The sequence below is a fragment of the Trichomycterus rosablanca genome, chromosome 9 (assembly GCF_030014385.1).
Source record: "Trichomycterus rosablanca isolate fTriRos1 chromosome 9, fTriRos1.hap1, whole genome shotgun sequence".
NCBI lineage: Eukaryota > Metazoa > Chordata > Actinopteri > Siluriformes > Trichomycteridae > Trichomycterus > Trichomycterus rosablanca.
Window position 1 is genome coordinate 39,329,328 of NC_085996.1, and position 14,882 is coordinate 39,344,209.

A 14,882-nucleotide genomic window follows, 5' to 3' on the forward strand; every position below is an offset into this window, starting at 1 on the left:
ATTTCACGGATCTGCGGGGAAGGGAGGATTTAATATTATTTAATAATATTGCTCACAAACGATGTAAAATGAGCTGTTTTCGCTGCAACGAGACGCTGCTCCCACCTAGGGGTGACGATAAGACAATAACACCCGAAATAAAAGCAGTGATCTTTTCTAGCATCTTCTATTCTATTCATTCTTTCTGTGCGGCCCGGTAATAAATAGCCCACGGACCAGTACCGGTCCGCGGCCCCGGTGGTTGGGGACCTCTGGTCTAGCCAGCACAATTTGGCCCTCGTCAAACATTTTTCATGCTTCTAACATCAACTTTGAGGATAAAATGTTCACTTAAAATTATTCACTTCATCTGTCAGTGCTCATAATGTTATGCCTGGTCGGTGTATTTAGCAGTATAGACAAATCAAGCAAAAATAAATAAATAAATCAAACACAGTTTAGTGTTTAGTGTAAAATCTGCATTTATTTATGATTTACAAAAGCCTAACATGTTTAAACCATTAAAATGAATCAAATAAATCTTCTTTAACCTAAAATGAAAAACGTAAGACGTGTGTATACATGTCAGTTTACAGTTCTGAAGCAGGAAAAAATAAAGAACATCGACACTGTAGTGTGTGTGTGTGTGTGTGTGTGTGTCTGTGTGTGTGTGTGTCTGTGTGTGTGTGTGTTTGGAATTTACAAACTCCGGAAAATAATTTACACATACACCGGCGAGTCCAGACTGTCTAAATACAACCACATCTGATGTAAGTCTAGTCTCCAATACTGTGGTCAGGGGGTCTAAACTAACTCTAAACAAACCACCCTTATAAATCAGACCCGCACACGCGGACGGTTCTCAAACGGTCCGGAAAAATAACGAGAGAAACGAATAAATACCTGCTGAGCAGAACCAAAACGTCCAGGCCTCGTTTTCTACACCTTCACTTCACTTCACTTAAATCGATCGTATTCTCGCTCGGAACTACAGAAACACGCTGGACTGTCAATCAACCACACAAACGAACGTTCTGTTCGATTCGGTTTCTTAATAAAAAACTTAAAAGTGGGAAAATAGAAAACTATTATAATAGAAACTATTATAATAGAAAAATATTATAAAAACCATTTTTTTCTCCTGGAATGACGATATAAACATAAACTTCACCGCCTAGATTCTGAAGCCAGAGGAAGACCGATGCCACGTTTGCCATAAACTCAGACGAACTCTACAGTAAAATGAAAACGCAAGACGGCGTGACGAACTAGAGACGAATGAGCGGCCACTTCAAACGCAAGAAACGAACAGATAACGCACTGCAACCGAACCGGCCACGCCCTTACACGCCTTCCGAAAGGGGATAAAACAGCGCTCAGGAAACACCGCATTACTGAGTGATGATTAAAAAAATAGAATGTAAATAGAACACAGCATTCTGAATGACATCTTACAAACAAAAATATGCCATTTCATCTCTCCTTACTAGAATTAAGACGCTTTACAGTGCTGTAGAGTATCTTTGATAAGAGGGGAATCACGCCGCGCCGCACTGGTCCAGTTATTTCATACAAATGGAAATGGAAAGATCATCGAATGACCGACGGGAAGCTCCGACTGGACCTCAGGTTCCAGTGCTGTCCGAACAATTACGGTTCGTAAAATTTCCTCTATTTCGTGTTGAGCTCGTTCTCCAGCTCCATGAGCTTCCGAGAGGCCTTCACCTTGTTCGAAACCTCTTTTCCCTGCGAGAAGAGTCTCTGGCGCTCCCTAAAGGTGAGATTCTCCGGCGCTCCGCCTATCGAATTCTCCTGGTCTTGTCCACTGAAGAAATGTAACAAACAAACCAACAAACAAAAACAGTATTTATTATTTATACGGATTTTAACGTCATGTTTTTAACACACTTTGGTTATTCATGACAGGACACGTAGTTACTGCTTACACAAGATTCATCAGTTCACAAGGGGGCCGAACCCAGGACCTTCTTGCTGTGAGGTGACAGTGCTACCCGCCGAGCCACCGTGCCGCCCAACAAAATATAAATAGTAAAGAAATGTCCATCCTAAATTTGCAATCTTGATTCAGAGCGATCTTAGCGTGCCCATGAAAGCAGGACCAGTGATGAAGTAAAAGCTTTCAATAAAATAAGTACAGAGGAACCTCAATTTAACAGATTTCTGATTAATGGACAAAATCTGGTCAACTGAATGTTTAAAATTCCCACAAGAAGCCTTCCGAGACCAGTAGTTCAGTAATCGTCCACTAGCCGGCGCTCGTCTCTCTGTTTACTTGAGTGAGAGGCTTTATTTTGTCGGGAGGCTCGCTCTGTTCTCGCCTTTTTCTCTGCTTAGTGCTTAGTTCTGCACCAGCGGAGCTTCAGAGTCAGAATAATAGAAACTCTCGTGTTGAGTCCCCACTATACCATCACAGCACCACACACGGTAAATGAAATTCATTCCCAGTAGTACAGAACACAGATTTTAATATTTATTTACAGGTTTTACATGACATATTTACATCTCCATTTACATTGTTCACTTTAACGTTGGTCACTGTGCAATGTTTAGCTCTTTTGTGGACCTTAGTGCTGCGTTTTCATATATCTTTGCACCCGCTGGAAAAAACCTCGCTGTTTCAGACAACCACATTTTACAGACCAGTTAACCCCCCTTTTAGTCCATTAAATCCAGATTCCACTGTAATTGGATAAAGAAAGGCCTCTATTTGGAACTGTTAACCTAAAATAGAGAAATACTGGAGCCATGAATTTCATAACCTGCTAACAAGGTCACTGTGATGTTAAAAGTAAAACTCCTGTGTTATTAGAACAGGTTGAGGTCAGTGTATTAAAAAAATAAAAAAACAAAGGCAAGATTTGGGAGGACAAATGGGTCATAACAGCGTCTGCTAAATGCCGAAAACTAAAAATGTATAAAAGTACAGTCCACACGTCCTAACTTTAGCGTATTATTATAATTATTATGTATATCTGCTTCTGTTGCTGCTCAGTTAAACGTTAAAATGTTAAGAAAACACAAACACAGCTCGGAGTCTCTTACCCTTTGGTCCACTTCTCTCTCGGGTCGTTGTAAACCTCTCCCGATCCTACAACCCCCGCCATGGAGTTTCCAGTGTATGAATTGAACCCTGTTTAAAATGTAACAAGCAGTAATTAAATTCAGGAGTTAATTTTAGAGCACGAGTGTTTTTTTCCTCAAGTCCTGATTTTAATGGAACACAAAACCTGCTGGGTTCATTATATAACCGGCAAAGTTTGGCCTGGTCCAAACGTAGCCAGAATATTAAATGCAAAACGACAGTATGAGAAAGATTAACTACAATATACATTGTTATATATATATACTGTATATAATACCAATTCCAAGGCAAGCATAAGCACAACCCAGCAACTTTCGGTAACATTAAAACAAGCCACCTTCAGCATTCTGGTACAGCTGAAGTGATGGATCTGCGGTCCAAGGTGGAGGTCAATGGGCATCAACGGGCATCTGTACACAAGCTGGTTACCAACTCACCCTGGATTACAATTAAACTAAAAAGTAAAAACGCACCAATACTGTTTGCAAAAACAGTGAATTTTCTGAAGACTCTAGTTATAAATAATATTGTCTGATATTAATATGTGCATTGTCAATAATAACCTCTGACCTCCACCTCTGACCTGCATGGTCCTGCAGGTTCACGAGTCCACGTGTCTGTCTGTGGTTGTCGGATTATAATTCTGACCCACATGGAACAACCTTCATCCAAATGTAAGTTAAAGTTGTTGGATGATGAAATGAATTTTATGGACGGGGGTTTGTTTGAAGACACAGACACACTGACCGTATGAACCACTCCGCTGGTAGTGGACGAGTATTTTTGGAGCTAAAGAGGTCGACCGAGCGCTCAGCTTAAACTGAGTGTTTCTTAAAGTCGTTGTTTTAGTTAAAAAACACAAACAGCTAAAGACCCACAGCTAATCAAATGGTTATTTGCACCGGTACATCTTCTACGTAAGGACCATTAGATCGGTCCAAACATATCCAATCCATCCCAATTCAATCCAATCAATCCATCCCATCCCATCCCAATCAAATCCATCTCAATCCAATTAATCAATCCAGCCCAACCCAATTCAATCAATGCATCTCAAACCAATCAAATCCAATCAATCCAGTGGTGGTGGGGCTTGAAGCCACAACCTTTTGATTACTAGTCCAGTACCTTAACCACTGAGCTACCACTATCCTTCAATACAATCCATACCAATCTAATCAATCCATCCCAATTCAATCCAATCAATCCATCCCATCCCAACCCAATTCAATCAATCCATCTTATTCCAATCAATCCATTCAATCCCATCCCAACATATTAAATCCCAATCCAACCCATCCATCCATTCCAATTCAATTAATCCACCCAAATCCAATTAAAACATCCCAATGTAATCAATCCATTCCTATTTAATCAATTTATCCAAATTCAACCCAACCCAACGTATCCATCTTAATCCAATAAATCCATCCCAACCCAACCCAATCAATCTATCCCACTTCAATCCATCTCAATCCAATCAATCAATCTGAATCCAATCCAGTCATCTTAATTGTCCAAAAGGCCTCTACGTAGGTTCCATTAGGTTTAATAGCACATACACTGAAGTGCCAGAGGAAAAAAAAAAACTGGTACAGGGGATTGTAGCACCTGCTGGTGGCTCCATAACAGTTTGGCATTTGTTTAGCTGGCATTCCATTGGGCCCCTTGTACGTCTACAAAAGTCTCTTTGAGGGGTGACGCTGTGTGTGCCTCCTTTCACATCCTGATTTCATTCTGATAATGAGGAACACTCTAGACTACTCTAGACTTTAAACTACAGTCCTACGCTCCTGTGGGGGACCTACCAAGGGTTAGACTGGTGCACCAGTTTCTCTGGAACTTCAGTTCCTAGTTCCTACAATATTATCAGTCATATTAATGTATAATAATTATAACCGATTCCCAGTCCAGGCGACCCTTTAGTTTAAAGTCTCGTCACTTCCAGCGGAGTACTGGTCCCATTATAATGGAGATAACGTTTTGAGCCTGGTGCTTCAGATACCGAGGGGTCACCCAAAGCTCCAGGATCACTGAGACCAACAGACACGTGCATTCACATCACTGATGCTACACACACACACATATATAAAGACAGACAGGACGAACAAAACACATCGTGCAGACGAGCACCAGTGCATGCGAGAGTACAGACTTGAGCACACGAGCACCAGTGCATGCGAGAGTACAGACTTGAGCACACGAGCACCAGTGCATGCGAGAGTACAGACTTGAGCACACGTGCAGCAGTAGAGCAGAACAGATTTGGAAGATGGAGAGCAGAGCAGAGCAAAGCGCAGGCAGCAGCTTAGCGACCGATTCTGGTCCGGATGAAGCTCGGCGGCGTGAGCAGGGAGGGGTGCCGCCGCAGGATCGCTTTTATTACCCAGTTAAAAAGCACGGTTAGTGATTATTCTGTATTATAAATTAGCGTCAGCACCATTTTTCATCACAGCCGGCCCCGCCTGAGGGGGGTGAGGGGGGTGCGGGGTACATGCAAGCTCTGATACACCGGCAGCTCTGTTAGATCAGGTTGCATTGTTGTTGTTTTTTTGTGCATGACTGTTTAAAACATCCGAGTTTGTTCTGAATTAAATAAATGTTTGAATCAGGCTGGTAAAGTCAGAATGAACTCGTCGTCAGGGAGATATTTTATTCCTGCAGGTTCTCACTTCTCTCCTAATTTATCACAGCCTTAATTTACTTTGGGATTAATAAAGTATTCATCTATCAATCCATCTACCGTCTGTCTGCCTGTCTGTCTCTCTGTCTATCTATCTGTATGTCTGTCCATGTGTCTATCTATCTGTCTGTGTGTGTGTCTAACTATAATATATCTATATATCTGTCTGTCTGTCTATCATCTATCTATCTATATGTCTGTGTCTGTCTATCTGTCTATCTACCATCTATCTATCCATCAATCCGTCTGTCTGTCTCTCTGTCTATCTATCTGTCTGTCTGTGTGTCTATCAATCTATATGTCTGTCCATGTGTCTATCTGTGTCTGTGTGTCTATCTATCTGTCTATCTGTCATCTGTCTGTCTATCAACCATCTTTTTGTCTATCTGTCTATCTTTCTGTCTATCTTTCTGTCTATCTATCTATCTATCTATCTATCTATCTATCTATCTATCTATCTATCTATCTATCTATCTATCTATCTGTCTATCTATCGATCATCTGTCTATCGTATCACAATTCATGACTAATAATCTAATAAGCTGAATAATGTAACTACTGTATGATATCTGTAGTTTTCCATCAATCTATCGCAGCACTAAGGGCTAAAAGAATCAGATGCATTTTTAATCAGCCAAGCACAACAAAAAAAGGTCAGCGCCTCATGCGACAGATCTTTCCCCCTATGCCAAGTGCTCAGCGGACTGAGGAGGGCACCGAGCGCCCCCCACAGCCAGCCACAACAAGCCGGTGTCTCATTCCTCTAAGCCGCCAGTGGATGAGCGTTCTCCCCCAAAAGCGAACCACACAGAGACGGGGCGATCGGCAAAACCAACAGTACTCTGAGTGAATTTCCATCAGACGGCAGGTGATCACGAGCTCGGGTGATTGATTGATTTTGGACTGCCGGGATGATCGGAGGAAGAGGAATCGAGGAGAGAATTTGGGACAGATGATTTAAATAAAGAATAAGATAGACTACTGTCGAAAGGAAGGAAGAAAATAAGACAACACAAAGATGAATCCGGTTCGGGCTACGAGTATGACTAAATTATCCAGAGGAGAGAAAAACGAATTAAAGAGAATCGATTCAGGAAACAGAAAAAACAAACACTAATAAACCAAATGGGAATAAACCAATAAGAACGGAGGAAGGGCGGGCGGGCGTGGCGCCCTCTCCGCGCTCCTGGCCGTCTCTACCTTTGGGGTTGGAGGATGAAATGAAGCTGGGTTTGGCGGGAGGGGCTTGCCCGGCCTTGGGCGCAGTACTGTTGGCATTGGCCGAGGCGGGAGGCTGGAACGAGCCGGACAGAAAGATGCCGTCCGAGAGGGGGCGGGGCTTGCGTGCGGTCGGCGGCGGCCGGGGCTTTTGGGCCGTCAGGAGGTCGCCGTAGGACTTGCGTGTGGCCGAGAGCTTAACCTGACCTGCTAAGCCTGCATCGTCCTCCTCCTCCTCCTCCTCGTCATTGTACGAGACAAACTTGGCAGTGTACAGGGTGTCGGGGGAGACGACCTGGGTTTTGAGGTACGACGTGTTTCTCTGAGGCGGGGTCGGAGGAGGGTTGGTGGCGCTGGTGTTAGTGGCGGGAGGGGGAGGTTGGTAGTCCCGCGGTAGAGGTGGTCTGTACAGACCGGGTTCGTCCGGCGTCAGCAGCTTGCGCTCGGCCTCCTCGTGCTGCCGGCGCCTCTCCGCCTCCAGGCGGGCGTAGTACTCCTCCTCCTGTCTCCTCTGAGGGGAAGAGGAGAAGAGCCTGTTAGAACCGCCATGGCTAGACTGCCCGTCTACTGCCCATCGTTCTCTCAAGTCAGCTTACTGCTTTAAAAACACTTAAAAAAAAAAACTATAATCCTCATCTGTAACATCTGTATTTTCTATAAATGTATTATAATATATATTAAAATATAATATTTACTTATAACACACTAGCGGTCATTTTACTGCTTTAAAGCACTTTAGAGCTTTTTTTTTAAACATAATTCTATAGAAAATACAGATGTTACAGATGAGGATTGTGTTTATTTAATATATTATAAAAATATATATTTATTTATTTACTTGAAACTCATTAACTGTCATTTTACTGCTTTAAAAACAGTCTAAAGCTTTTTAAAAACATAATTTAAAATATATGTATTTTATAATAATTGTATAGATGTTACAGATTAGGATTATAAATAATTTCAAATAATTAAATATCTATTTTTTCATAAAATTCTCATCTGTATTTTCTATACAATTATTATAAAAATAAATATATTTTACACTTGAAACTCATTAGCACTCGTTTTTCTGCTTAAAAAACACTTTTTTTCAGCTTTTTTTAAACATATTTTTTTATAAAAAATACAGATGTTACAGATGAGGATTGTGTTTATTTCATATTATAAAAATATATATTTATTTATTTACTTAACACTCACTAACCGTCATTTTACTGCTTTAAACACACTACTGCTTTTCTTTCTTTTTTAAATAAAATAAATATAATCCTCATCTGTAAAATCTGTATTTTCTATACAATTATATATATATAAATTTTTTACTCTACAGTCTAGAGTTTTTTTTTTTTTTTTACAAAATACAGATGTTACAGATAAGGAATTATATATATATATATATATAAAAAACATATTTTTTTAAGTAGAAACTCACAAAGTCATTTTACTGCTTTAAACAGTCTAGTGCTTTTTTTTTTTTAAACATAATGCTCATCTGTATTTTACATGAAATTATTATTATACACAGGCACATGGGGAATTGAATATGCTGATACCAGGGTTCAAATCCACAGCAGTGCTATCGGCCTGTCGGGCATCAACATAGAGACACGACCACGACCGGCTATGTCTAAGAGAGGGGAGAGATGGCTGAAGCCCAGTGACGGACTGGCATCCTGTCTGGGGTGTGTCACTGCACTGCGCCCTGTGGTTCCAGGGACAGAATGTGTTGTTCATAAGAAAACATGAATAACATGAATAAAGGAAAATCATTACAATGATGACCGGAGCCTTAATGATCAGTTATAGGAAATTCTAATAAAGCCGGACACCACCAGGTGGCGCCAGATGTACAGAACTGGCTGCTCAGTGCATTTACACCCTGGGTCGCGACCCGAAAATATTAATAATTAAATAAACTTGAACGCCCCCTTCTGGAGACTTTATGTTACGTGTTGTGTTGCCTGGGTCGCATAAAAATCAAGGATAGAATGTGGGTCGCTTTAACATATCTGAACTGGTTTAACTGGTGTGTTAAGACAAAACACAAGTGGTGTTTATGTCTCTGAACGTCTGACTGGAATTTACTGGTTTGTATTTTAGTGGGATCCCCCCCCCCCGCTTCCCTTCCCCGGGTGAGTGTGGGCTGAAAGCGCCACATATGTGAGAATGAAGGTGGCTGAGATGTAGCCCGTTCCCCACTGTGATCCAAAAGAAGTGCTGGGTGAAATAAACATGGTGTTCTGAGGGACTGTTGGACTCAGGACAGGTGATTCATGCTTTTTTGGGAGGGGAACGATGTGAACAACTGGACTAGACATAATAACAGAGCTTTAAATGAGCAGTGGTCTGAGGATGAAGCACGTACACATACACACAGAGAGACAGGGTTGCCAGATCCAGCAAAAATATCCAACCCAAAATCACGGGTGATTTTGTAAAGCATTTTGTTTACAATGGTATTATTTTATTATATTATTAATACTTTATATTTTATTATTATAATAGTAATAAATTATAATTAATAATAATTATTAACTTATAATTCATATTTAATAATTATATTTAACCATTTTATTATATAAATGTTAATATATTAACATTATATTATATAAAATGTTACAATATTTAATCATTAATATATTTATTTTTATATTATTAATACAAAAAATTTAGTCAATTTAGTCGTAGCCAGTTCCTCTTCCATTGCTGAAGACCCTGATGGTGTACGAGGAGGGTATATTCTCCAGACACGCCCTCCCTCTGACATGTACGCGCTCCACCGACCCCTTCTTACCCGCCCGTACTTCGGTGGATCGGCGCGTGAGGTCGGTCTCGCTCACGGAGAGTCACGCGCTGATCTCCACGTCCCTCCACTTCTGTACAGGCGCCTCGGGCTACTAACCAGGGTCCGTACATAACGTCAAAGACCCACCCAGCAGAGCACTGTCTGCACTGCCGATTGTGAATGATAAGGGGTGCCCAGCCAACCGGTAGCGGAGCTGAGATTGGAACTTCAAATTAAGAACGGTCAGTCAGGGGACGTGGATGTAACCATGAACTGAATCTTGGGGGGACCAACTTCAAACCATTCCAAAACCTTCCTGTCACATCAACCACCAATGGGAACACTGACCAATCATAATATACTGCAAAGCGATCGAGTAGACTATGTTTACTTATAATATTTACATCCCTATACTCGGGGGGGGGGTCTACTGTACTACTGTAGGGTCAGTGTCTGTCCTTTGGTCGTCGCCACCATCCAAACACCTTCACAAGACGATTCATTTATAATTTGTATTGTTTATAATCAAAGCTTTTGGAGGCAGCGATACATTTTAAAGGTAGCCCTAAAAAAAAACGATGCACCCCACGACTGCATTTCCAAACAAGCCCAATTTTGCAGGAAAAACTTGAACCTGGCAACCCTGCACTGGTTGGATGGTCTGCCTGAGCACTTGATGATGAATGATGGAAATTCAGACCACTGGTGATTTAAAGGCCCGGTGAAAGATTCCATATGTGGATGAGACTCGGGACACGTAGGTGCTACACAGACGTCATTTAACCGCCGGGCGCTTACAGCGTTGCTAGCACATGAACTGCATTTTATACAAAAGCTTTTACAATAGTGACTGAATATAATGTGAGCAATTGAGAACCTTGTTTAAGGGTATCTTGGCAGTGGTGGGGCTTGAACCAGAAACCTTCTGATGACTAGTCCAGTACCCTAACCACCAAGCTACCAATGTCCTATAATAAATAAAGGATTGAATATGTGTTCTGTCCACATTGGGATTTATCCGAAGGGTTAACTGTGTCATAAATAGGCCAAAACTATATTCAAACAAATGTACACTATATGACCAAAAGTATTTGGACACCTGAGCTTTTTGAAGCTTTTGAAGTGTGTCTGTGTGTGGGAATTTGTGCTTATTCAGTAGTACAAAGAAACATTTGTAATTATATGGCTGGGCGCTGATCGATCAGTCGGTGTTCCGGTTCATCCCAGAGCTGTCGAGTGGGGCTGAGGTCAGGGCTCGCTTTGTGCACAGACAGTCATACTGAAATAGGGAAGGGCCTTCCCTAAACTGCTGCTGCAAAGCAGTTGCTGGAAGCATGGAGTTGCCTTGATATGATCGATTAATTAAGCCTGTTTGCACCAACTGTGGCCGGAACACATGAATTCAATAATTAGAGAGGGGCGTCCTAATACTTTTGCACACATAGTGTATACGCTTTTACAGTCTAAATTAGTGATAAATAAGTTAAATATGTATTTATACGTCATTTTTATCCAAATAGTCGTGGGGAAGGAAGGTAACGACTCTCTTTCTGTGTAAGTCAAGTGAAGTATGACCGTTGTGCCTCTAGGGGGCGCCACATGCCATTTCTCAGAAGCCGCCTGTAAATAAAACGCGTCGTTTAACATCAGCGCGGTTAACGCGGCGCTCTGCGGCCCGGCGTACCTTCTCGTCAGCCTCGCGTCTGGCTCGTTCCTCTTCTCTCCAGCGCCGCTCCTCCTCCTGCTGCTTGGCCCGTTCCTCGGCCTCGCGCCTGCGGATCTCCTCCAGCTGCTGCTTCCGTCGCCTTTCGTCATCCTGCAGCTAAGAACATGCGCACACACACACACACACACGCGCTGAAGTAAGAAAACAACCGTGCTGCAGTCGGAGCACACCCATGACACCCTGATAGTGTCGGGCCCTACACTGGTGCGCTCTAATAAAAGAAGCTTGCTCCTGTATATATATATATAGGGGTCGCCACAGCACATCTGGAACGGTTTTTACACCGGACGCCCGTCCTGACGCAGCGCTCCTAATTCTATTCGGCTTTCGGACCGGCTCGGCCGTTTCGGCACCCTCACTAACACCTCGGACATTAGCCAATCATGTCCATGCAGAAGCCCGACTGAACGATAGTCAGCGGTAGTGAGTTAGAGCGGGGATTTTCAAACCGAACGCCCCCTTGTGGAGGCTTTATGTTACTTCTTTTTTTTTCTATTTTATTGCAGTCCAGGTGGGTATATTGCAGCTCGCGCCTCCTCCGACCCACACGCAGCCCTTAGCGGAACCCTTTTCCACCCATGCACCCTGCACAGGCGCCTCTATATCTGCTAATCGGGGTCCTTACACAGCAGACACTGTGGCCAATTAGTGTCTGCTGACGGCACTGCCAATTACGCTCGCTAGATGGCAACGCCGAGTTACACTAGATGCTTCGAGCTCTCAGCTAACTGCACTATAGATAAAAAGAGAGAGAAAGCCAATACCTGTTATAATAAGCTACCTGAGTGGCCTGACCCAAGTGTAATGATAAAAAAAAAGCCAAGTAAGTATGTTCTGACAATCAAACCTAACAGCACTGTACCTACTGTCGAGCACCGTGCTGGTTGTATTACAAGCGGATGCTCGAACCTCCCGGATCAGCTGCAAGACTCTTTGGTATTTAGCGGACGCTTTTATCCAAAGCGACTTACAGCACTGTGACAGTATACTGTCTAAGCAATTTATGGTTAAGGGCCTTGCTTAGGGGCCCGACAGTAGCAACCTGGCAGTGATGGCGCTTGAACCAGCGACCTTTCGATTGCTAGTCCAGTACCTTAACATTTAGAAGACGCTTTTATTAATCCAATTTTATCCACTTACAACTGTGACTGTATCCACTGCAAGCAAGCAATTGAAGGTTAAGGGCCTTGCTTAGGGGCCCGACAGTGGCAACCTGACAGTGACTGGGCTTGAACCAGCGACCTTCCGATTATTAGTCCGGTACCTTAACCACTAGGCTACAACTGCCCATGAATTATGTATGAACTGAGGGTTAAGGGCCTTGCTTAAGAGCCCGACAGTGGCATTTTTGGAGGTTTGAGGCCATTGGTGGTGGTACTTGAACCTGCAACCTTCTGATTACTAGTCCCACACCTTAACATTTAGCAGACGCTTTTATTTATCCAATTTATCCAACTGCATCCACTGCAAGCAATTGTGGGTTAAGGGCCTTGCTCAAGGGCCCGACAGTGGCAACCTGGCAGTGACGGGGCTTGAACCAGCAACCTTCCGATTACTAGTCCAGTACCTCAACCGCTAGGCTACAACTGCCCCGATATAACATCACAGGCATGCACACGCCACTCACTGACTGTTACAAACGCAGGTCACGTCTGCACGCAGGGTTCATCCAGACGTAAATGATGAGGACAGATAGTTACAGGAAACCCACACAGACACGGGGAGAACATGCCAAATCCACACAGAAAGGACCCGCACCATTCCACCTGGGAAACGAACCCAGGACCTTCTTGCTGTGAGGCGACAGTGCTACCCACCGAGCCGCCCGGTCGAAAGTACCAATGAAGTTTGCTGTAGTATTTATTTTGGGAAACACTAGGCGCGAGGCAGGAACACCCTGGTCAGGGTCCCAATTCATCCCAAGCACCGTTTCTCCCAATTTAGTCATATCCAATTATCCGATTCGCTGCAGACCTCCACTGCTGACCGAGGAGAGCCGTGACTGACACACGCCCCCTCCGACACGTGTGCAGCACCGACCGCTTCTTTTCACCTGCACGACGGGTTCACATGGAGATCCGTATCGCGCACGGAGATTCGCAGCTCTCCGTTATCCCCCGTCTCTGTGCAGTGCCACCGCTCAGCCAGCAGAGGTCGTAACTGCAGCACTTATGAGGAATCCCCTCCGGCATCCAACCCACGTTGTTCGTGTTTCACCACTGCGCCCGCTTAGCTCGAGCGTCTCGCGTGAACCCCGCGTGACAGACGCGCACCAGACTCGCGTGCAGCCACACCCCGACGTGAAGGAAACTGAAAGGAAAGATCGGATGAGGACGAGCGATGCAGCACAGCACAGCACAGCACAGCACAGCAGCATGACCACGGAACACGGCCGACAGTGAGAGAAACGGTCAAACGCGAGGGCCAGAACATGCAGCCGGGCGCGGCGCGACGGGAGAGAAGAGGCCGGCGGAGCATGCACTGACCGGCCCTTTCTCACGGTCGTCACAACATAACGAGAACGAAACGAGAGCTTCGGAAATCTGTAAACACACGAGCACATCCCCTCCAACCCGGACACCTCGCTTAGGGGTTTAAGAGGAACGTTTTGTTATATTAGCTTATAGATCCAAGACGATCCATGGGTTCATCAAAATGCGCTTATAATAAAGATCAGGTGGTTTATGAAGGCGTGGTCCAAATTGAGAAGAAAAACCCACTGATTAGCCAAAACATTAGGACCACCGCTGAAAATTTCGGGCTGATTGTAGCTCCTCACAGTTTGGATGTTGAATGAAGCAGATATGAGTTCAAGCATCTCAGCAACTGCAAGAGTTCCACACAGGCAGTCATGGTAAGTACCAACCAACGTCGGTCCAAGGACGGACGTGCCACAGGACGTGAAGGCCGTGGTGTCTGGTACTGACCAACAGAAGATCTACTGTGGCTCCAAATCGCAGGTCACTTTAATCCTGGTGATGAGGTGAATACGTCAACACAGAGGGCATCAAACCCGTCTGTGTGTGGTGCTGTAAAGTCAGAGGCCAGTCGAGGTGCCCATGCTATCTCCTCTCCATCAGTGAGAGCACCTGCAGTGGGCACACGGGCATCAGAACTGGACAACAGAGCGATCGCTGTTGACCCACTGTTTGTTAAATGGCATCAGGTTGCACTGTAGGACGATCCACCTCCCTACATACAGAGACTGGAAGACCTGCTGGTGATGCTGGTGGTAGCAGATACCACAGAGCTCCATCAGACGTCTTGTAGGGTCAGTGTCTCAGGAGGGTTCGAGTCGTTTTGCCCAGCATATTACGCGGGTGGTCCTAATGTTTTGGCTCTTCAGAATTTAGAACAGGCCCGGTTGACCCTAACGACAACGCTG

At 44.0% G+C, this 14,882-nt stretch overlaps 1 protein-coding gene across 9 annotated transcripts in view; it reads right to left on the reverse strand.

The window, feature by feature from the left end:
- Nucleotides 1-436: 436 nt before the first annotated feature.
- The window catches only part of afdna (afadin, adherens junction formation factor a), a 130,928-nt gene continuing 116,482 nt past the window's right edge, over nt 437-14,882 (reverse strand). For 6 of the 9 annotated variants that reach the window (XM_063002411.1, XM_063002408.1, XM_063002418.1 and 3 more), the window contains 4 exons: nt 11,456-11,593; nt 6,966-7,494; nt 3,043-3,130; nt 437-1,804 (listed from right to left, as the gene is read on the reverse strand). In XM_063002411.1, coding sequence (XP_062858481.1) covers nt 1,651-1,804; nt 3,043-3,130; nt 6,966-7,494; nt 11,456-11,593 — 909 coding nt within the window. In that variant the 3' untranslated portion in view covers nt 437-1,650. The remainder of the gene's footprint in view (nt 1,805-3,042; nt 3,131-6,965; nt 7,495-11,455; nt 11,594-14,882) is intronic. The other 3 variants (XM_063002416.1, XM_063002414.1, XM_063002415.1) reach the window with 2 other exon arrangements.